The sequence below is a fragment of the Salvelinus alpinus genome, chromosome 8 (assembly GCF_045679555.1).
Source record: "Salvelinus alpinus chromosome 8, SLU_Salpinus.1, whole genome shotgun sequence".
NCBI classification, from domain to species: domain Eukaryota; kingdom Metazoa; phylum Chordata; class Actinopteri; order Salmoniformes; family Salmonidae; genus Salvelinus; species Salvelinus alpinus.
This window is the reverse complement of record NC_092093.1, coordinates 69,130,089-69,153,626: the sequence shown is the minus strand read 5'-3', so window position 1 is coordinate 69,153,626 and position 23,538 is coordinate 69,130,089. Positions and strand designations below refer to the sequence as shown.

The window sequence follows — 23,538 nt, the reverse complement described above, 5'->3', positions numbered from 1 at the left end:
GTTGTCCTGTTGGAAGGTGAACCTTCGACCCAGTCTAAGGTCCTGAGCGCCCTGGAGTAGGTTTTCATCATCATCAAGGATCTCTCTGTACTTTGCTCTGTTACTCTTTCCCTCAATCCTGACTAGTCTCCCAGTCCCTGCCGCTGAAAAACATCCCCACAGTATGATGCTGCCACCTCCATGCTTCACCGTAGGGATGATATTGGCCAGGTGATGAGCGGTGCCTGGTTTCCTCCAGATGTGACGCTTGGCATTCAGGCCAAAGAGTTCAATCTTGGTTTCATCAGGCCAGCTAATCTTGTTTCTCATGGTCTGAGATTCTTTTAGGTGCCTTTTGGCAAACTCCAAGCGGGCTGTCATGTGCCTTTTACTGAGGAGTCTGTCCCCTCTACCATAAACGCCTGATTAGCAGAGTGCTTCAGAGATGGTTTTTCTTCTGGAAGGTTCTCCCATCTCCACAGAGGAACTTTGTCAGAGTGACCATTGGGTTCTTGGTCACTTCCCTGGCCAAGGCCCTTCTCCCCCGATTGCTCAGTTTGACTCTAGGAAGAGTCTTGGTGGTTCCAAACTTCTTCCATTTAGGAATGATGGAGGCCACTGTGTTCTTGGGACCTTCAATGCTGCAGACATGTTTTGGTACCCTTCCCCAGATCTGTGCCTCGACACAATCCTGTATCTGAGCTTTAAGGACAATTCCTTCGACCTCATGGCTTGGTTTTTGCCCTGACGTGCATTATCAACTGTGGAACCTTATATAGACAGGTGTTTGCCTTTCCAAATCATGTCCAATCAATTGAATTTACCACAGGTGGACTCCAATGAAGTTGTAGAAACATCTCAAAGATGAATCAACGGCTCTTTATTTTTTATATTTTTTTTATTTGCAAACATTTCTTAAAACTTGTTTAGGAGGAAAATATTTTATTTAATCCATTTAAAATAAAGCTGTAACCTAACAAAATGTGGAAAAAGTGAAAGAGTCTGAATACTTTCCAAATGCATTGTACATACGAACACACACCACATGTAGCAAAAGTGAGGCGGGCTATGCTTCCACTCACACAGTCACACACACTCCTCAGTTTAGGTGCTTCTAGGGTGACTGTGGTTAGGGCCTAACTTCTCTAGCTTTTCCCACGGGGACTAGAAACAGTAAGAGGGTTTGTGGTGCGTTATTTACGTGGTGAATGCAGTCTCTCATGAGTCTCTGTGTCTATGAGTACTGACAAAACACAGCGCTTACCTTATCAGAATAGAAACCCTGTCACTATGGGAGACCGAGCAGGGTGTTCTGATGGTTGCTATGACACCAAACGGTTGTCAGACAGATCCTTACATCAGGGTTGTGTGTTGATGTATCACTATGGAGTTCACTGCAGTCCATTCTGAGTAACACGTTGGTGTCACTTGACAGTGAGTGATGTTGCTCTCCGTAGACGTTGCCCCTAACATTTAAGTCATTTAGCAGACGCTCTTATCCAGAGCAACTGAAACAGGGTCGGATATGTGTTCATCCCACCCAATAGGCCTTAATTAATCTTCTGTGGTTAGGAACTATGTTTATCTCCAGCAGGACATGTTTGGCATAGAATAAGAATCAGTTTCTAGCTATATGTGTAGACTAGTGCAGCCATGCTTTGACCTATAAAATGAATGGTTAGGCTACTTCAAGCATCGCACTTCTATTCATGACTCATGTACTCAGTATAATAATATGCCGGTTGACACTGTCTCTGTAGCCTCTTCTCTATTTTCTACATATTGACAAGAGCTGTATATGTTTCTAATGAAACCCAATTGCACAATAACCACCCTCTTCAAGTCCTCCCGTCGCTCTCAAAAAGCAAAATACCCACTCTTTCTCTTCTAATTTTCTCTAAAGTGGCTAGCAGCAGCCATTAGCATGCAGGAGTGGCTGGTTTTAAAGTAACTGCTCTATAACTGCTTAAGAAGATTGCTACTCTTCTAAAGCGCAATCACCTCTTAAAACCATTTTTGCGCCAGGCAGAGGGACTCCTGATGATGAACACGTTTTCGGTCCCTGCAGTGTTCACCTTAAAGTTAGTTTGCATCCCAAATTCCATCCTATTCCGTATATAGTGCACTACATTTGGCTAGTTCCCATAGGGCTATATAGGGAATAGGGTGCCATTTGGGATGGAGAGTAAAGTAATGTTAAAGTAGAGTAAATGAAGACTTAATGTGGACAATATTAGCTTGTCTGAGTGTCCCTCTGTTTCTCAGTTTAGCAACATTTATAGAACCTTCTCTCTCTCTCTCTCTCTCTCTCTCTCTCTCTCTCTCTCTCTCTCTCTCTCTCTCTCTCTCTCTCTCTCTCTCTCTCTCTCTGCATGCTGGGAGTGTTGGTGGATGCTGGGAATTGTATGAGCGAGTGCAAGTGGTGTCTGGAATTAGATCGCCTGTGTTTTCTTTTTGTTTCCTTTTAGTTTTCCTTTTTCTATGGATGATTAATTATTTTAAAAATGTATGTGGTAGAATTAGGTATATTGTATTTCTTGGAATTGGAATTGCCCTGGTTTAGGTGGGGATGGCGACCCACATGGGGACCCCGTCCCTGTCACTTTGAGATGGCTTCAGGTGTGTTACTGAAGCTACTGTCACTGTGGAGGAGATTCTGGTCGCCGTAGAAGAGAAGTTAAGCTATGAAAATGTTGCTTATGCGTCGCGGATTAATAAAGCAGTGGTGGTTTTTCCTAAAGAAGAGTGTCTTGTCGATCAGCTGATTGAGCCTGGCGAGATTCTTTAAGGCATGTTTATTCAAGTTTCGCTGCTTTTTTCTCCTTCAACAAGGGTCGCAATTTCGAAAGTACCGCCATTTATTCCCAATGAGCTATTGGAGCGTGAGTTATTGCGGTTTGGGAAGTTTGCAAACACCCGGCTCTGAAGCAGTTTATGTCGTTTCGGCGACAGGTGTTTATGTTTTTGAACTCACCTGAGCAGACTTTGGAGTTATCGTTTCATATTTTAAAAACCTTTATTTAGCTAGGCAAGTCAGTTAAGAACAAATTCTTATTTACAATGATGGCCTACTGGGGAACAGTGGGTTAACTGCCTTGTTCAGGGACAGAACGGCAGATTTTTACCTTGTCAGCTCGGGGATTTGATCCAGCAACCTTTCGGTTACTGGCACAACACTCTAACCACTAGGCTTCCTGCCGCCCCAAAAGCAATGGGACATCTGATGATGAACACATTTTTCGGTCCCTGCAGTGTATGGTGTATAGTTTAAAGTCAAGTATGTGTACAGTCAAGTATGACAACAGACTCTATATGACTTATGCTAGTACAGGTATTCAGCAGTGTTTTGAGTGTGGGGATGTTGGCCATAAGCGACATGCTTGCTCGAAAAGGAGAAGGTGGAGGTCGGGCGCAGGTGGTCCTTGTAACGCCTGGGCCCACTGATGTAGGGAGAGGTGGACTGACAGTGGTAGAGCAGCCGCAAGCACCTGTTGCTGAGGAACAAGTTGTTTGTGTTGAGGGTACTGAGTTGCAGCTTGTACCAGAGGGGAACATAGCGTCTGTGGCGGGCATAAAAACATTATTGTAGGAGGTAAGGATGGATCTGGTGAGCCATTTCCCCAGACTGGTGAGGAGATGCCCAGTACGAATGAAGGGGTACAGGAGGGGGTTCAGGTGAAGGTAGTCTCCCAGGTAGTGGAGGAGATACCCGGTATGAGTGATGGGGTACAGGAGGGGGTTCAGGTGAAGGTAGTCTCCTAGGTAGTGGAGGAGATACCCGGTATGAGTGATGGGGTACAGGAGGGGGTTCAGGTGAAGGTAGTCTCCCAGGTAGTGGAGGAGATACCCGGTATGAGTGATGGGGTACAGGAGGGGGTTCAGGTGAAGGTAGTCTCCTAGGTAGTGGAGGAGATACCCGGTATGAGTGATGGGGTACAGGAGGGGGTTCAGGTGAAGGTAGTCTCCCAGGTAGTGGAGGAGATACCCGGTATGAGTGATGGGGTACAGGAGGGGGTTCAGGTGAAGGTAGTCTCCCAGGTAGTGGAGGAGATACCCGGTATGAGTGATGGGGTACAGGAGGGGGTTCAGGTGAAGGTAGTCTCCCAGGTAGTGGAGGAGATACCCGGTAGGAGTGATGGGGTACAGGAGGGGGTTCAGGTGAAGGTAGTCTCCCAGGTAGTGGAGGAGATACCCGGTAGGAGTGATGGGGTACAGGAGGGGGTTCAGGTGAAGGTAGTCTCCCAGGTAGTGGAGGAGATACCCGGTATGAGTGATGGGGTACAGGAGGGGGTTCAGGTGGAGCTAATCTCCCAGATAGTGGAGGAGATACCCGGTATGAGTGATGGGGTGCAGGTGGGGAGTGTTGAGAGGGATGTGTCAGGGGTCCAGGGCCTCAGTTGAGGAGGATCAGGAGAGGGATCTGGACATGTCTGATATCCCTGTTGATATGATAGCAGCTGGTGACTACTCAATTTACAATCTAGGTGAGGTAAATGGGTCCCTGTACCACATTTTGGGGAAATCTGTTAAATTGGCAGGTTTTTTATGTTGAAAAGTTTATGAGGTCAGCTGTTGTGTTACAGAAGATGGTGGGGTTAAACCAGTTGTGTGTGAAGAAGCATTTCCGCTTGTGGAAATGTGTTACTACTGTCACTGCAGCAAAACATAGTGGGAAACGTGGTAAGGTTAAAATTAAATTAAAACAATGATGATTACCATGCCTCATAGGGTGCTTTTTTTCTCTTTGTCTGGTTTCGTTGTGGTCTCTTCTGTTGTTCCTTTCTCCTCTCTATATGGAGGTACTGAGGGTAGGTTCTCTCAATAGTAACGGAGGAAGGGACAGGAATAAGAGATCTTGGGTGTTAGAAGTAATAAAACAGAAAAGGGTTAACGTAGCTTTTCTACAGGAGATACATACATACTGTAGTGATGAGGCTCATGAGGTTGACTGGGTATGTGGTGGGAGGGGCAGCGTATATTCAGTCATGGTACTAATTTCAGTGCTGGAGTGGTAATTTTGTTTTCGTCAGGCTTAGGGGTGACTGTGGTATATACAACAGAGATTGCCATGGTTCGGGTTTTATTGGACAAGGCAGATTTTATGTTTATTTGTAATTGTTTTAAATGTTTATGCTCCTAATGAGGATACAGAGCGTATTGTTGTATTTGATCTTATAAAGGTGACCAAGAGGGGGGTGTGGTTTTAGGGGGAGACTGGAACTGTACAGGGGATTCTACAGTTAACCGCACTGCTGAAGAACCTCACCTGCAGTCAGCTACTTGTCTGTCTGATCTATTAACTGAGTTTGAGCTTTCTGATGTGTGGGGAGTAAGAAATGCAAAAGTTAGGCAGTACACATGGCTAAAAGTTATTGAAGGTTGTGTCAGTGCAGGAAGGTTAGACAGGTTGTATGTATCTGAGCTCTACTGTAGCAGGGTTGGAAGGTGTGACATTACTCCTGTGGGTTTCTCTGATCACCATAATGTTACTGTTGATATTCACTTGCCCTGTCCACGAAGGTCATCACCTTATTGGTATTTTCAAATCAAATCAAATCACATTTTATTGGTCACATACACATGGTTAGTAGATGTTAATGCGAGTGTAGCGAAATGCTTGTGCTTCTAGTTCCGACAGTGCAGTAATATCTAACATGTAATCTAACAAATTCACAACAACTACCTTATACACACAAATGTAAAGGGATGGAATAAGAATATGTACATATAAATATATGGATGAGCGATGGCGTGCGACATAGGCAAGATGCAATAGATGGTATGAAATACAGTATATAGATATGAGATGAGTAATGTAGGATATGTAAACATTATTTAAGTGGCATTATTTAAAGTGACTAGTGATCCATTTATTAAATCCATTTATTAAAGTGGCCAGTGATTTGGGTCTGTATGTTGCCAGCAGCCTCTCTATGTTAGTGATTGCTGTTTAACAGTCTGATGGCCTTGAGATAGAAGCTGTTTTTCAGTCTCTCGGTCCCTGCTTTGATGCACCTGTACTGACCTCGCCTTCTGGATGATAGTGGGGTGAACAGGCAGTGGCTCGGGTGATTGTTGTCCTTGATGATCTTTTTGGCCTTCCTGTGACATCGGGTGCTCTAGGTGTCCTGGAGGGCAGGTAGTTTGCCCCCGGTGATGCGTTGTGCAGACCGCACCACCCTCTGGAGAGCCTTGCGGTTGAGGGCGGTGCAGTTGCCGTACCAGGTGATACAGCCCGACAGGATGCTCTGGATTGTGCATCTGTAAAAGTTTGTGAGGGATTTAGGTGACTAGGCCACATTTCTTCAGCCTCCTGAGGTTGAAGAGGCGCTGTTGCGCCTTCTTCCACACGCTGTCAGTGTGGTTGGACCATTTCAGTTTGTCCGTGATGTGTACGCAGAGGAACTTAAAACTTCCACCTTCTCCACTACTGTCCCATCGATGTGTATAGGGGGGTGCTCCCTCTGCTGTTTCCTGAAGTCCACGATCATCTCCTTTGTTTTGTAGACGTTGAGTGAGAGGATATTTTCCTGACACCACACTCCGAGTGCCCTCACCTCCTCCCTGTAGGCTGTCTCGTCGTTGTTGATAATCAAGCCTACTACTGTAGTGTCGTCTGCAAACTTGATAATTGAGTTGGAGGCGTGCATGGCCACACAGTCATGGGTGAACAGGGAGTACAGGAGTGGGCTGAGCATACACCCTTGTTGGGCCCCAGCATTGAGGATCATCGAAGTTGAGATGTTTTGTCCTACCTTCACTACCTGGGGGCGGCCCGTCAGAAAGTCCAGGACCCAATTGCACAGGGCGGGGTTGAGACCCAGGGCCTTAAGCTTAATGATGACCTTAGATGGTACTATGGCGTTGAATGCTGAGCTGTAGTCAATGAACAGCATTCTTACATAGCTATTCCTCTTGTCCAGATGGGATAGGGCAGTGTGCAGTGTGATGGCGATTGCATCGTCTGTGGTCCTGTTGGGGCGGTATGCAAACTGAAGTGGGTGGCAGATAAGGTGATATGATCCTTACTAGTCTTTCCAAGCACTTCATGATGATAGTTGTGAGTGCTATGGGGCGATAGTCCTTTAGTTCAGTTTTCTTCGCTTTCTTTGGTACAGGAACAATGGTGGCCATCTTGAAACATGTGTGGACAGCAGACTGGGATAGGGAGCGATTGAATATGTCCATAAACACACCAGCCAACTGGTCTGCGCATGCTCTGAGGACGTGGCTAGGGATGCCGTCTGGGCCAGCAGCATTGCGAGGGTTAACATGTTTAAATGTCTTACTCACTTTGGCCATGGAGAAGGAGAGGGGGGGCCCGCAGTCCTTGGTAGTGGGCTGCGTCGGTGGCACTGTATTATCCTCAAAGCGGGCAAAGAAGGGCAAAGAAGGTGTTTAGCTTGTCTGGAAGCAAGACGTCGGTGTCCGTGACGTGGCTGGTTTTCTTTTTGTAGTCCGTAATTGCCTGTAGACCCTGCCACATACGTCTAGTGTCTGGGCCGTTGAATTGCGACTCCATTTTGTCCCTATACCGACATTTCGCTTGTTTGATTGCCTTGCAGAGGAAATAACTCCACTGTTTATATTCGGACATATTTCCTGACCTCTTTCCATGGTTGAATGCGGTGGTTCGCGCTTTCACTTCTATCCACAGTTTCTGGTTGGGGTAGGTTTTAATGGTCACAGTGGGTACAACATCTCCAATGCACTTCCTAATAAACTCACTCACCGAGTCAGCGTATAAATCAATGTTATTGTCTGAGGCTTCCCGGAACATTTTCCAGTCCACGTGATCAAAACAATCTTGAAGCGTGGATTCCGATTGGTCAGACCAGTGTTGAATGGTTCTAGGGGTACATGGGTACATCCTGTTTGAGTTTCTGCCTATAGGACAGTATGAGCAAGAAGGAGTCGTGGTTGGATTTCTCGAAGGGAGGGCGGGGGAGGGCCTTGTATGCATCGCGGAAGTTAGAGTAGCAGTGGTCCAGTGTTTTGCTCGAACAGGTACAACAGTCAATGTGCTGGTAGAATTTAGGTAGTCTTGTTCTCAAATTAGCTTTGTTGAAATCCTCAGCTACAATAAATGCAGCCTCAGGATATATGGTTCCCAGTTTACATAGAGTCGTCCAGTGAAGTTATTTCGGGTCCGTCAACGTCTCTGCTTGGGGGGGGGGGGGGGGATATCCACGGCTGTGACTAAAATCTAAGAGAATTCTCTTGGGAGATAATGCAGTCGGCATTTGATTGTAAGGAATTCTAGGTAAGGTGAACAAAAGGACTTGAGTTCCTGTATGTTGTTATGATTACACCATGAGTCATTAATCATGGGGAATACACCCCCGCCCTTCTTCTTACCAGAGAGATGTTTGTTTCTGCCGGCGCGACACTTGAACAAACCCGGTGGCTGTTCCGACTCTGACAACATATCCCGAGTGAGCCATTTTTCCGTGAAACAGAGAATGTTACAATCTCTGATGTCTCCCTGTAAGGCAAATCGTGCCCTAATTTCGTCCACCTTGTTGTCTAGAGACTGGACATTGGCGACTAATATGCTCGGAAGTGGTGGGTGGTGTGCTCGCCTTCTAAGTCTGACCAGGAGACCGCTCCGTCTGCCTCTCCTGCGGCGACGACGTTGTTTTGGGTCGGCATCTGGGATTAGATCCAATGTCCATTGTGGAGGTCCGAACAAAGGATCCGCTTTGGGAAAGACGTATTCCTGGTCGTAATGTTGGTAAGTTGACATCACTCTTATATCCAATAGTTCTTCCCGGCTGTATGTAATAGCACTTAAGGTTTTCTTGCCTTACAATGTAAGAAATAATACATAAAAAAACGAATTACTACATAGTTGTAGACTAGTTGTAGACTTGAAGCGAGGCGACCATCTCTGTCGGCGCCATCTTGAATGTTTTTTAATGTTAAGTTACTACATGATGCCATGTTTTGTGAAAGTTTTTGATGTTTTGTGAAAAAGGGAGGGTTATTAAATGGAATGCCCAAACAACCGTATACTGCTCTGTCTAGTATTGAAGTTAAAGAGACTATAATGGCTCTTGAAGAGGACATCAAATCTATTAAGTTGAAGTTGCTCACTCAGAATGACCCTGGACTAGTCGTGAACTTACAGGACAAGAGACATGAACTGTTTTTACATAAAAGAGTGAAGGGTGCCTTGATTAGGTCTCACTTTGCTACCCTCAAGGATGTGAATGCACCTAAAACCTAGGGCAATCGACATTGAAAGCAAACAGATGATCTGCCTTCGTGTCCCTGATGGGAAGGTGGCCACGGATGACAATGAGATGCGCCAAAATGCAGTGGATTTCTATTCTGCCCTCTATAAGATTGTGATCCTCTCTGTGCTGAACAGTTGTTACATGGACTTCCTCAATTGGGCCCTGAGCAGAGAGCTGCTTTGGACTCTGACATTACTCTGCAGGAGCTGTCCACTACCAGCTGTTAAATACCAATTGGATACCACGAAATTGGGGATAAAAAGGGGTAAAAGATATATATAATAATAATAATAATACAAAAGGGGGATTTGGCTCTTTTAAAAACTGCCAACGTGTTGCATTGCTGTGTGCACAAAATACAATTATATTTACAAGTGTCTCTCAAACAGGTTGATAGAATATCTGGGGCTCTTGGTCACAAATACCAGTCTTACTGTGTCCCTGACCACTCTATTGTTGATAACTTGTTTCTAATAAGAGATGTTTTACACATTTGTAAACTGTATGATGTGAATGTGAGTTTGCTTTCTTTGGATCAGGAGAAGGCTTTTTACCGTCTTGGATGAGTTTACTGTATGCTGGGGCCTCATGTATGGTGAAGGTGGGGGTGGTTTGAGCTGCCCTTTCCCCATCCATTGGGGTATCAGACAGGGATGCCCAATTTCAGGACAGTTATATTGTCTGGCAATTGAACCAAATGTTTTGTTTTTTAAGAGCGAGGCTTACTGGAATCTCTGTGCCAGGGATTATGAAGCACTACGATAGCACTGTCTATGTATGCAGATGACTTGACAGTTTTTATTACAGGGGCTGAGGATGTTAAAGTTCTCTCAAATGTCTATGAGGGGGTCTCCTCAGCTAGAGTTAATTGGGAAAAGAGTGAATCGCTGTGGACGGGTCAGCTTCAGATAGGGTCTGCTCCACGGTTACCAGGGGGGCTTCAGTGGGACAGAGATGGGATGAAGACATTGGGGGTTTTTCTAGGCTCCGATGTCTTTCAAAAAAATAACTGGGAGGGTGTAGTGGATAAGGTGTGTGCCAGATTGTGTAGGTGGAAATGGGTGCTACCCCAGCTGTCTTATAGGGGAAGGGTGCTGGTAGCCAATAACCTTCTGCCCTGTGGCACAGACTAAAGATTTTACAGCCAAAATCTGATACAAGAGCTTCAATTTCTTGACCCTTGTCAATTTCTGACCATTGTCAATTTCTTCTGGTCTGGACAAAATTGGATTAAAGCTGCAGCCCTGTACCCGCCACTGCACGAGGGTGGGCAAGGCCTGGTGGACATTTCTTATAGGATCATTTCTTTCCGACTTCAAGCAGCCCAGAGACTGTTGTACAATGACGGTGCTAGCTGGGTCGATACAGCCTACACATTGGCTGCAGTCCAAACACTTAAAAGACACACACTATCCCCTCAGCCCTCAAATTAAGTGGACACTTCTGATGACGTATCATAACGTCTGACGAGTATACACTTGCAGGGCAAGGGGCGAGGGAGGAAGGAATGATTTTTATATTGACCGATATTGCCTGGAAATTCGTCACTCGTTCATCCCGCGATGATTGTGTTTTCAGCTAGCTTGTGGGTGCTTTATATGCGCTACAGTCAATTATGATTGCATGTCTACTTACATTAAATATATAATTATTAATATACGCTTACTGTTTGAAAGCTAGCAAGTGAATTAGCTAAATGATGTTAGCCTTCTGAAGGTGAAAATGTTTCCAAATTTCCAAAAGCTAACCAAACAAAAACATAATTACTTTTATGTTTGTGCCGTCATGTGCATTAGTAGCAGAATTTATAACTTATTTACATTTGTTTTTACTTACACTTCTTAGCGGATGTACAATCATCACAAATTGAATTATGGGAAGTTTCATGCCCCGAAGTGAACATAATTGTACACTCGCAAACTCGACTAAAAACGAGAGCTGAGGGACTTACGTTGCAAACTTCCCTTGCTTGGGAATTCTGAGGCTGGTCGATTTTCAACTCATCGCCTATTGAAATCCCAGTGGGATATGGATCTGTTTGCACTTCCTACGCCTTCCACTAGATGTCAACAGTCTGTAGAACGTTGAATGAAGCTTCTACTGTGATGTCGAGCCGGATGGGAGCTGTTTTAGTCAGTGGTCTGGCAGAGTGCCAGGTCCTGGTCACGCGCATTCCAAATGATATCGACTTGCGTTCCATTACTTCCACAGACACAAAGGAATTCTCCGGTTGGAACGTTATTGAATATTTAGGATAACAACATCCTAAATATTGATTCTATAGTTAGTTTGACAAGTTTATTCGACCTGTAATATAACTTTTTGAAGTTTTCGTCCGACGTTCGCCTGGACCTGCACGAGCGTTTGGATGTGTGTACTAAACACGCTAACAAAAGTAGCTACTTGGACATAAATAATGGACATTATCGAACAAAACAAAATGTTTATTGTGGAACTTGGATTCCTGGGAGACTCCAACATGGCGGATAATTTCTTTTTCTATCTGAGCGCCGTCTCAGATTATTGCATGGTTTGCTTTTTCCTTAAAGTTTTTTTGAAATCTGACACAGCGGTTGCATTAAGAACAAGTGTATCTTTAATTCTATGTAAAACATGTATCTTTCATCAAAGTTTATGATGAGTATTTCTGTAATTTGATGTGGCTCTCTGCAATTTCTCCGGATATTTTGGAGGCATTTCTGAACATGGCACCAATGTAAACTGAGATTTTGGGATATAAATATGCACATTATCGAACAAAACATACATGTATTGTGTAACATGATGTCCTATGAGTGTCATCTGATGAAGATCATCAAAGGTTAGTGATTCATTTTATCTCTATTTCTGCTTTTTGTGACTCCTATCTTTGGCTGGGAAAATGGCTGTGTGTTTTTTGGACTTGGCGGTGATCTAACATAATCATATGTTGTGTTTTCGCTGTAAAGCATTTTTGAAATCGGACACGATGGGTAGATTAACAAGATGTTTATCTTTCATTTGCTGTATTGGACTTGTTAATGTGAGAAAGTTACATATTTCAAAAAAATATTTTTGAATTTCCCGCGCTGTCTTTTCAGCGGAATGTTGTCGAGGGGTTCCGCTAGCGGAACGTGTGTCCTAGAAAGGTTAACAGGTCTGGGAGAGGTTTTCTCTTCCCAAATGTTTATATTTGGGCCAAAGGTTAATAAAGGTTACATTTAAAAATGTGGGCCACAGTACATGTTTAGTCGAAGGGGTGTAGTTATTTTACTTAACTTTGTGTCAGGGGCAGCTAAATTGGCAATTTGGAAGACACGAAAGAACAGTATTCGGGCACAGGGGTCTGTGGACGTGGTGGGCATGCTGGAGAGGATGTTGGCTGGGGGTTGAGTTTGCTTATTACAAACTGGTTAATAACATTGGGCTGTTTATGAGCATATGGGGTATTCAGAGTTTGTTGTGTTTAGTTACTGTGGTGGAAGATTTGGTGTTGTGTTTTTAATTGATGTTTAATCAATTGATGTTTTTGTTTGTTTGAGTGTTTATTGTGTTGTAGGCTCCCAGACCCAATAACGTTTTTTCTCTCTCTCTCTCTTCTCTTCTCTTCTCTTCTCTTCTCTTCTCTTCTCTTCTCTTCTCTTCTCTTCTCTTCTCTTCTCTTCTCTTCTCTTCTCTTCTCTCTCTCTCTCGCTCTCTCTCTCAGACACTCAGCCAAGGTGGTGAAGGCTGCATCTCAGGTGCTCAGCAGTATGTGGCAGTACAGAGACCTACGCAGCCTCTACAAGAAGGTAAGACCTCTTATAATGCTTAATAACGGGATCATAAGAGGGACATGGATGGAGACATGTTGGCTGGTTGGGGGAATGGGGTGGGAGGTTGGGGGTGGAGGCCCACTTTTCTTTGGTTTTCTTTTCCTGTTTATACTGAATTTATTATTTATTATTAAATTCTGTATGTATTTCTTAATGGTATTTTTTTATTTTGAGTGTCAGCATATAAACGTATACATATAAACGTATAAATTAAAATGGATAATGTACCCGTAACCCCCCCCACCCCCCATTTTTTTTATGAATAAATAAAATGTGGTATAACAAAAAATAACATAAGCTTTCTGATTCTGGACTTATTCGCATATCTTATACATTGTGTATATACACATGCTTAGCTTGGTGTTACAGGGTTGGTTTTAAAGCTTTCTATCACTTTCTAGTCTTGGAGCGTTTTGTCAAGGCAGTTGGATTTGTTTCTGCCCCCACATTATTGGTGTCATAAAATCTCACGACTCATTTAAGATATACACTGAGTGAACAAACATTAAGAACACCTTCCTATTGAGTTGCACCCCCTTTTGTCCTCAGAACAGCCTCAATTCGTCAGGTCATGGACTCTACAAGGTGTTGAAAGCGTTCCACAGGGATGCTGGCCCACGTTGTCTCCAATGCATCCTAAAGTTGTGTGAAGTTCGCTGGATGTCCTTTGGGTGGTGGACCATTCTTGATACACACAGTAAACTGTTGAGCGTGAAAAACCCAGCAGCGTTGCAGTTCTTGACACACTCAAACCGGTGGGCCTGGAACTTACTAATATACCCCGTTCAAAGGCACTTAAATATTTTGTCAATTGTCTCAAGGTTTAAAAATCCTGCTTTAAGCTGTCTTCTCCCCTTAATCTACACTGATTTAAATGGATTAACAGGTGACAACAATAAGGGATCATAGTTTTCACTTGAATTCACCTGGTCAGTTTATGTCATGGAAAGAGCAGGTGTTCCTAATGTTTTGTATACTCAGTGTATACAGTGCCTTCGGAAAGTATTCAGACCTCTTGACTTTTTCCACATTTTGTTACATTACAGCCTTATTCTAAAATCGATTAAATAGGTTTTTTTCCTCAGCATTCTAACACAATACCCTATAATGACAAAACGAAACAGCTTTTTAGATTTTTTTGCACATTTCAAAAAAATGTAAAACAGAAATACCTTATTTACATAAGTATTCAGACCTTTTGCTATGAGACTCGAAATTGAGCTCAGGTGCATCCTGTTTCCATTGATTATTCTTAGAGATATTTCTACAACTTGATTGGAGTCCACCTGTGGTAAATTAAATTGATTGATATTATTATTTGACCATGCTGATCATTTATGAACATTTGAACATCTTGGCCATGCTCTGTTATAATCTCCACCCGGCACAGCCAGAAGAAGACTGGCCACCCCTCATAGCTTGGTTCCTCTCTAAGTTTCTTCCTAGGTTTTGACCTGTCTAGGGACTTTTTCCTAGCCACCGTGCTTCTAAACCTGCATTGCTTGCTGTTTGGGGTTTTAGGCCGGGTTTCTGTACAGCACTTTGAGATATCAGCTGATCTAAGAAGGGCTATATAAATACATTTATATATACATTGATTTTATTTAATTTAACTTGATTGGACATGATTTGGAAAGGCACACACCTGTCTATATAATATCTCAAAGTTAACAGTGCATGTCAGAGCAAAAACCAAGCCATGAGGTCGAAGGAATTGTCCGTAGAGCTCCGAGGCAGGATTGTGTCAAGGCACAGATCTCAGGAAGGGTACCAAAACATTTCTGCAGCATTGAAGATTCCAAAGAACACAGTGGCCTGCATCTTTCTTAAATGGAAGAACTTTGGAACCACCAAGACTCTTCCTAGAGCTGGATGCCCTGCCAAACTGAGCAATCAGGGGAGAAGGGACTGGGAGACTAGTCGGGATTGAGGCAAAGAAGAACGGAGCAAAGTAAAGAGATATCCTTGATGAAAACCTGCTCCAGAGCGCTCAGGACCTCAGACTGGGGCGAAGGTTCCTCTTCTAACAGGACAACGACCCTAAGCACACAGCCAAGACAACGCAGGAGTGGCTTCGGGAGAAGTCCCGGGCCCAGCTAGAGCCCGGACTTGAACCTGATCGAACATCTCTGGAGAGACCTAAAAATAGCTGTGCAGCAACGCTCCCTATCTAACCTGACAGAGCTTGAGAGGATTTGAAGAGACGAATGGAAGAAAGTCCCCGAATACAGGTGTGCCAAGCTTATAGCATCATACCCAAGAAGACAAAGTACTGAGTAAAGGGTCTGAATACTTATGTAAATGTGATATCCCCCTTAGGAGACTGAAAAGATTTGGCATGGGTCCCCAGATCCTCAATGTTCTACAGCTGCACCATCGAAAGCATCCTGACCGGTTGCATCACCGCCTGGTACGGCAACTGCTCTGCATCTGACTGTAAGGCGTTACAGAGGGTAGTGCGTACGGCCCAGTACATCACTGGGGCCAAGCTTCCTGCCATCCAGGACCTATATAATAGACGGTGTCAGAGGAAAGTCCATACAATTGTCAGAGACTCCAGTCACCCAAGTCATAGACTGTTTTCTCTGCTTCCGCACGGAAAGCGGTACCGGAGAGCCAAGTCCAGGACCAAAAGGCTCCTTAACAGCTTCTACCCCCAAGCCATAAGACTGCTGAACAACTCATCAAATGGCCACCAGACTATCTACATTGACCCCCCCCCCCCCCCCCCCCCACCACCACCTCCATTTATTTTGTACACTGCTACTACTCGCTGTTTATTATTTATGCATTGTCACTTCACCCCTACCTACATGTACAAATGACCTCGATTAACCTGTACCCCTGACTTTAGCCTACTTGGTTAATATTTTGTTAACTCTTCTTGAACTGAACTGTTGGTTAAGGGCTTGTAAGTAATTATTTCACAGTAAGGTCTACACTTGTTTTATTAGGGGCATGTGACAAATAACGTTTGATTTGATTTGATATTTCAGTTTATTTTTTTAATAAAATGTGTGTGTGTAATGTTCACACAGAAGAACAATGGGGTTTAGATGAGAGGAACAACAAAACAGTACTATGAAATATTTACTGTGAATGTTTCCTAAATAAGACTTTGCTTAGCCCCAAGCCCCAAGCCCAGGGTCTATCGTGTACTGTTAGTCTATTCAAGTTATATCCCTTCTCTCTCTAAATAGCTCTCCTTTATCTCTCTCTCTCTCTCTCTCTCACTCTTTCTCATCCCTTTCTCTCTCTGTCTCCCTGTTCCCCTCTCTCTCTCTCTCTCTCTCTCTCTCTCTCTCTCTCTCTCTCTCTCTCTCTCCCTCTGGAAAAGGAACACTCAGACCCAACTTGATTAGCTGGGTTCTATAGATGTTCTGATCTGTTCAGTGAATACAGCTGTAGTGAATGGGAGTGCAGTGAAGGAGGTTAGAATCCAAGTTATTCTTCAGTTTTTTTAATTCAAATATTTTCAATTCCCTACATGATTTCAGGATGGGTGGACAGTAGTTCATCAATGTTTGGTGTGTGTGGGTGCACGAGCGTGAGTAATACACTGCCCTGTTTGTGTGTCATGGTATCAGCCTTAGGCTGTCCTGTCTACTCCTGTCTGTCACACCTGAATGACCAATGTCACTGACACATACATATGTAGGATCTTAATTTGATCACCTTGTTGCAGAAGAACTTTCCTGCAATGCAAGAAATCTAAAACGTGCAGTGTATTTCAAGTTTAAACAGTTTACTGAAATTTGTATTTTCCACTTTCACATTTCAGACTTTTTACAAAAAATTTATCAAACCCTACAAAAAAATGTCCATTAAATATAATCCACTTAATAATTGACATTTCCTGTTGCTGCAGGATTGTTTTCCTGCTGTAGCAAGCTGGCTCAAATTAAGATCCTACATCTGTACACAGTCTCTGACAGATTCAACATTAACACATTCAACAAAAGTCTTGTCCCAAAGTCACCCCAGAGAGTGTTCTGCTGTTGCAACTTTAGTGTCTTCCGGGGATAGTCCACTCTGCTGCCTAGACTCCCCACTCAATCTTTGCACGTATGAAAGAGGAGAGAGAAAGAGAGTGGAAGGAAAGGGGGGAAAGGAGGAGAGGGACAGTAGACAGTACACCCAGGCAGATGGATGGACAACAGTAGCCCTCGATAGAGAGAGTGTGTGGGAATGGTGTATTCAGACTAAAAACCTTTTGTTTTTGTCTCCCTGTCCTTAACCAGGGGTACTAATTGAGATGAATACAGGAGTTTACCTCATACAAAGTAGCGAGAAATGAGAGTGAAGAATTTGATTGACTAGAACGTCTTTGAAAGGACATTTGGATTTTGAGTTATTGGTAGTAGAAGAATGACACAGTCTCCTGTACATGTTAGGATCTCCCATATATGAACCATCGATCAGAAAAGCCTTAAAGTAGGCTAGTTACAGCACTTAGAGAGGAGTTGAGGAGATCTTGAAATGAGTATGTGTGGCAATGGTTTACGGTATTAGTAGTGTGTGTGTGTGTGTGTGTGTGTGTGTGTGTGTGTGTGTGTGTGTGTGTGTGTGTGTGTGTGTGTGTGTGTGTGTGTGTGTGTGTGTGTGTGTGTGTGTGTGTGTGTGTGTGTGTGTGTGTGTGTGTGTGTGTGTGTGTGTGTGTGTGTGTGTGTGTGTGTGTGTGTGTGTGTAATACTACAAGTACAAGCAGAGTGTGTGTTCTGTTACATGTTTGTGTTAGAAGAGAGGAGAATATAGGATTAGGTCAATAATGAGGTGGTTTGAACTGCCATCTCAGAATGCTGTTTGCTTTGAAGTCTGGGGTAATGAGAACATTCACACACACTGTCTCCTCACACAGTGCATGTGTGTGTGTCTGCCTGTGTGTGCATGCGTGCGTGTGTGTGTGTGTGTGTTGGAGACTCCACTTACAACTGTTAATCACTTCCTACAGAATATGTAGACAGGGTTTGCCTTGGGGCTAGAGAACATGAGCATGGATCGGGAGCCAAATAAACATATGAAAATAGAACAGATGCTGATGAGATCAAATGTAGACTCCAGTCATCAATAAAACATAAGTTCTGTGTTGTGTCCAAGTATAAGTTTATCAACATGTTATGTTATGATCGCTAGGGTTTTATATCTGTAAATTTGCTATTATTGAATGGCAGAATGTGTGAATTTAACAGCTTGACGTTGCCACTTGGTATGGTTAGCTGAGGGTAGGAATGTAACCACAAACTCATATACGAAGCTATGGATGCCATGACTGACACTGTACCTTAAGGGGCTGGATAAACAGACTGGAGGTGTTGACGTCACAGAGAGGTGATTCTGCTGATCACAAAGATACAACGTTGTCCCTCCTGGACTTGTCTTTTACCTCTTTCTCCCTCTATTTACTATAACTTTCTCTCCCCACTACTTACTCTATGTCTGCTATCTCTCTCCCCCTCTTTCTCTCTGTCTCTCTCTCTTTCTCTCTCTCAGTACCTTCCAGGGTTGTTCAATCCAACACAGACAGTCGGCCAAGTCTTCTTTGTCTGTCCTGATGCTGACACTAAGAACTGCCGGTGGCAGAGGCAGAGGGGCAGAGACAGAGGCAAGGAGGCAGCGGCAGAGAGAGGGAGGCAGCGGCAGAGAGAGGGAGGCAGCGGCAGAGAGAGGGAGGCAGAGGCAGAGAGAGGGAGGCAGAGGCAGAGAGAGGGAGGCAGAGGCAGAGAGAGGGAGGCAGAGAGAGGGAGGCAGAGGCAGAGGCAGAGAGAGGGAGGCAGAGGCAGAGAGAGGGAGGCAGAGGCAGAGAGAGGGAGGCAGAGGCAGAGAGAGAGAGGGAGGCAGAGGCAGAGAGAGAGAGGGAGGCAGAGAGAGGCAGAGAGAGGCAGAGGGAGAGAGGGGGAGGCAGAGGCAGAGAGAGGGGGAGGCAGAGGCAGAGAGAGGGGGAGGCAGAGGCAGAGAGAGAGGGAGGCAGAGAGAGAGGGAGGCAGAGAGAGAGGGAGGCAGAGAGAGAGGGAGAGAGAGAGAGAGAGAGGGAGGCAGAGAGAGAGAGAGGGAGGCAGAGAGAGAGAGAGAGAGGGAGGCAGAGAGAGAGAGAGAGAGGGAGGCAGAGAGAGAGAGAGAGAGAGGGAGGCAGAGAGAGACAGACAGAGAGAGGGAGGCAGAGACAGAGAGAGGGAGGGAGGCAGAGAGAGAGAGAGACAGAGAGAGGGAGGCAGAGAGAGAGAGGGAGAGAGAGAGGGAGAGAGAGAGAGAGGGAGGCAGAGAGGGAGGCAGAGAGAGAGGCAGAGAGAGAGGTAGAGAGAGAGGCAGAGAGAGAGAGAGAGAGAGAGAGAGAGAGAGAGAGAGAGAGAGAGAGAGAGAGAGAGAGAGAGAGAGAGAGAGAGAGAGAGAGAGAGAGAGAGAGAGAGAGAGAGAGAGAGTACAGACACACTTTCTTTATATTATGTCCACCAAGGGTTAAATAGGTCCTAAACTATTTTAGAACTGGACTGGAGAGGCCAACCCAGTCTGTCCAGAAGGAAATATGCTGCAAACTCATCACATTTAGATGTGGAGGAAAGTTGACATACAGTGCATTGGGAAAGTATTCAGCCCCCTTGATTTTGTCCACATTTTGTTACGTTACAGCCTTGGTCTAAAATTGATGAAATTGCTTTTTTCTCATCAATCTACACACAATACCCCATAATGACATAGCATTAAAAGCAGGTTTGTAGACATTTTAGAACATTTATAAAATAAAAAAATGGAAATATCACATTTACATAAGTATTCAGACCCTTTACTCAGTAGTTTGTTGAAGCACCTTTGACAGTGATTACAGCGTTGAGTCTTCTTGGGTATGACGCTTGTTTTTGGGGAGTTTCGCCCATTCTTCTCTGTAGCTCCTCTCAAGCTCTGTCAGGATAGATGGGAGCATTGCTGCACAGCTATGTTCAGGTCTCTCCAGAGATGTTCGATCAGGTTCAAGTCCGCGCTCTGGCTGGGCCACTCAAGGACGTTCAGAGACTTCTCCCGAAGCCACTCCTGCATTGTCTTGACTGTGTGCTGAGGGTCGTTGTTCTGTTGGAAGGTGAACCTTCACCCCAGTCTGAGGTTCTGGGGGCTCTGGAGCAGGTTTTCATCAAGAATCCTTGCTCTGGTCATCTTTCCCTCGATCCTGACTAGTCTCCCAGTCCCCCCCACACAAAACATCCCCACAGCATAATGGTGGCACCACCATGCTTCGCCATAGGGATGGTGCCAGGTTTCCTCAGACGTGACAGTTGGCATTCAGGCCAAGAAGTTCAATCTTAGTTTCATCAGACCAGAGAATATTGTTTCTGAGAGTCTTTTAGGTCACTTTTGTCCAACTCCAAGCGGGCAGTCATGTGCCTTTTACTGAGGAGTGGCTTCCGTCTGGCCACTCTACAATAAAGGCCTGATTAGTGGAGTGCTGGAGAGATAGTTGTCTTTCTGGAAGGTTCTCCCATCTCCACAGAGGAACTCTGGAGCTCTGTCAGAGTGACCATCGGCTTCTGACGAAGGCCTTTCTCCCCCGATTGCTCAGTTTGGCCTGGCGACCAGCTCTAGGAAGAGTTTTGGTGGTTCCAAACTTCTTCCATTTAAGAATGAAAGAGGCCACTGTTTTCTTGGGGACATTCAACGCTTTAATCCTCAGATTTGTACCTCAACACAATCCTGTCTCGGAGCTCTACGGACAATTCCTTCAACCTCATGGCTTGGTTTTTGCTCTGACATGCACTGTCAACTGTGGGACCTTATATAGACAGGTGTGTGCCTTTCCAAATCATGACCAATCAATTAAATTTACCACAGGTGGACTCCGATCAAGTTGTAGAAACATCTCAAGGATGATCAATGGAAACAGGATGCACCTGAGCTCAATTTTGAGTTTCATAGCAAAGTATCTGAATACTTATGTAAATAAGGTATTTCTGTTTTTTATTTTTTAGAAATGTACAAAAAAATCAAATAACCTGTTTCGCTTTGTCATTATGGGGTATTCTGTGTAGATTGATGAGGGAAAATAATTATTTAATCCATTTTAGAATAAGGCTATAACATACATTTTTGTGGGAAAAAGGGAAGGGGTCTGAATACATTCCGAATGCACTGTTGGTTTGCGGTATTAGGATTTATCAGGCCATCAATGGTCGAGAAGAGCACTCCCCAATTATTCTGATTTATAGTGATCAAATTTGAAAAATGAGCCCATCTGGGATTTCTAATTGCCTTGTTATATATGCCAAATTGTTCTCTCAGAATATCATAATGGACCCGCAACTTTTACTTTCTCCACTTACGCTCTGCCTTTCTGCAATTTCTCTTTAATTGACTAGTTTTCTCACTCATTCAAGGAGCTCTCTGTTTGGATGTGGCCTTTTTCAACTTTACTGGAGCTGTGGCATCAATAGTTCCCCTAATGCTATTACATTTATCAACTAAATCATCAATAGAGGAAAGTAGAATAGGTGGTGGAGTACTGTTCATACACTCAATAAAATCTGTTGCAACTTCAGAGGTAAGATAGCGTTTCTTAATGATGCGTTCAGTATTACCCTGTGCTATGGGCAACAAGATAGTAAGAAATCCACAGTGGTGATCAGATAAAGCAACATCAACAATAGAGGATATGTCAATAGAAAGCCTCTTGGTAATAACCAGGTCCAGAGTATGGCCACAGTTATGGGTGGGCCCAGTAACATGTTGGCTAAAGTCCATCAAGCTCAAAATATTCATAAATTCAATGGCCTTGGAATCTCTTTGTCAACAAGAATATTATAATCACCCAACACAATGGTTTTATCACAGTTCTCAAGGGCAATAGACAATAGTTCAGAAAGATCAGTATAGAAAGTGAGGCAGTGCTTTGGTGGCTTTTACAGGGTTGTGACCAGCACTGGTGGCCGACATGTAAACAGTATAGCATGATGCTCAAAAGACCCAAAGTCACCAAATGAAATGGCCTTACAGCCGAGAGCATTAGTTAAAGTAGAGGCTTGACAAAAAAAAGCTCCTTGGGACTGTAGTGGCGAGGGTCGAGAGCTTCAAGTTCCTCGGTGTCCACATCAGTCAAGAATTATTATGCTCCACACACACCAAAACAGTCGTGAAGAAGGCACGACAAAGCCTCATCCCCCTCAGGAGGCTGAAAATATTTCTCATGGGCCCTCAAATCCTCAAAACGTTCTACAGCTGCACCATTGGGATCATCTTGACTGGCTGCATCACCGCTTGGTATGGCAACTGCTTGGCATCCGACTGCAAGGCGCTACAGAGGGTAGTGTGTATGGCCCAGTACATCACTGGGGCCAAGCTCCCTGCCATCCAGAACCTCTATACCAGGCGGTGTCAGAGGAAGGCCCTAAACATTTTCAAAGTCTCCAACCACCCAAGTCATAGACTGTTCTCTCTGCTACTGCATGACAAGCGGTACCGATGCACCAAGTCTAGAACCATCAGGACACTGAACAGTTTCTACTCCCAACCAATAAGACTGCTAAATAAGTAGTTAAATTGTTAATCAAATAGCTACCTGGACTATCTGCATTGACCCATTTTGCGCTAACTCTTTTGACTCATCACTTACACTGCTGCTACTGTCTATTATCTATCCTGTTGCCTGGTCACTTTATCCCTACATATATGTATATATCTACCTGCATTACCTCGTACCCCTGCACATGGACTCGGTACTGGTACCCCGTGTATATAGCCATGTTATCGTTACTCATTGTGTATTTATTCCTTGTGTTATTATGTTTCTATTATTTCCACGTTGTTGGGAAGGGCCCGTAAGTAAACATTTCACTGTTAGTCGGCACCTTTTGTTTACGAAGCTTGTGACAAATGAAATGTGATTAGATTTCCTGACAGCTAACGTAAATCAGGTGTCAGGCAAGGTTACTGATCATGCGTAGCACGGGAAGGTCACGCACATGCTGTGTGCATGTGTTCTGCGTGTGTTGGATTTATAGCATGTGTGAGGCCTGTGTGCATTGCTCTGCATGGTTTCCAGTCTAACTACAGTTTGATAGCAGAGAATGCCAGTGGGGGGGGTGGTACGATAGATGTGTTGGATGTATGCTATATCTGGGGATGGTGATTGTGGTGGGGAGGCGAGGGGAGTGCAGAGAGAGGAGTAGGAGAGGGAGTTGAGCTGTCTGAGGCGTAGTCATGTGTGAGAGATAGAATATGTGTATGCCTTCTTGCTGGCTAGTGAGCATGTGTGTGACATAGTTTTCATTTCAAAATATCCTTAACATTCTACTGAATGGTAAAAGTTTCATTAGATTCCTTTCAAATAGTCACTACCTGGGACTTTAGCCTTTATTGGGCTTTAGGAATTCAGTTATAAGATCAGAGTGTTTTATTATATAAAATCCCTTACTTATTAATTTATTCTGTGGCTCAACACTTGAATATGGAATATGTCTAACATTAAACACTAATTTCCCATTGTCCTCTCTCCCATTCCCAGTTTGATGAGTCACGACTATTTCTTTACACACACACACACACACGCA

At 44.2% G+C, this 23,538-nt stretch overlaps 1 protein-coding gene across 1 annotated transcript in view; it reads left to right on the top strand.

Moving 5' to 3' along the window:
* The window catches only part of LOC139583600 (catenin delta-2-like), a 400,634-nt gene that overhangs the window by 361,587 nt on the left and 15,509 nt on the right, over window positions 1-23,538 (top strand). Inside the window, exon 21 of the mRNA XM_071414857.1 lies at window positions 12,904-12,988. Within this exon, the coding sequence (XP_071270958.1) occupies window positions 12,904-12,988 (85 nt within the window). The remainder of the gene's footprint in view (window positions 1-12,903; window positions 12,989-23,538) is intronic.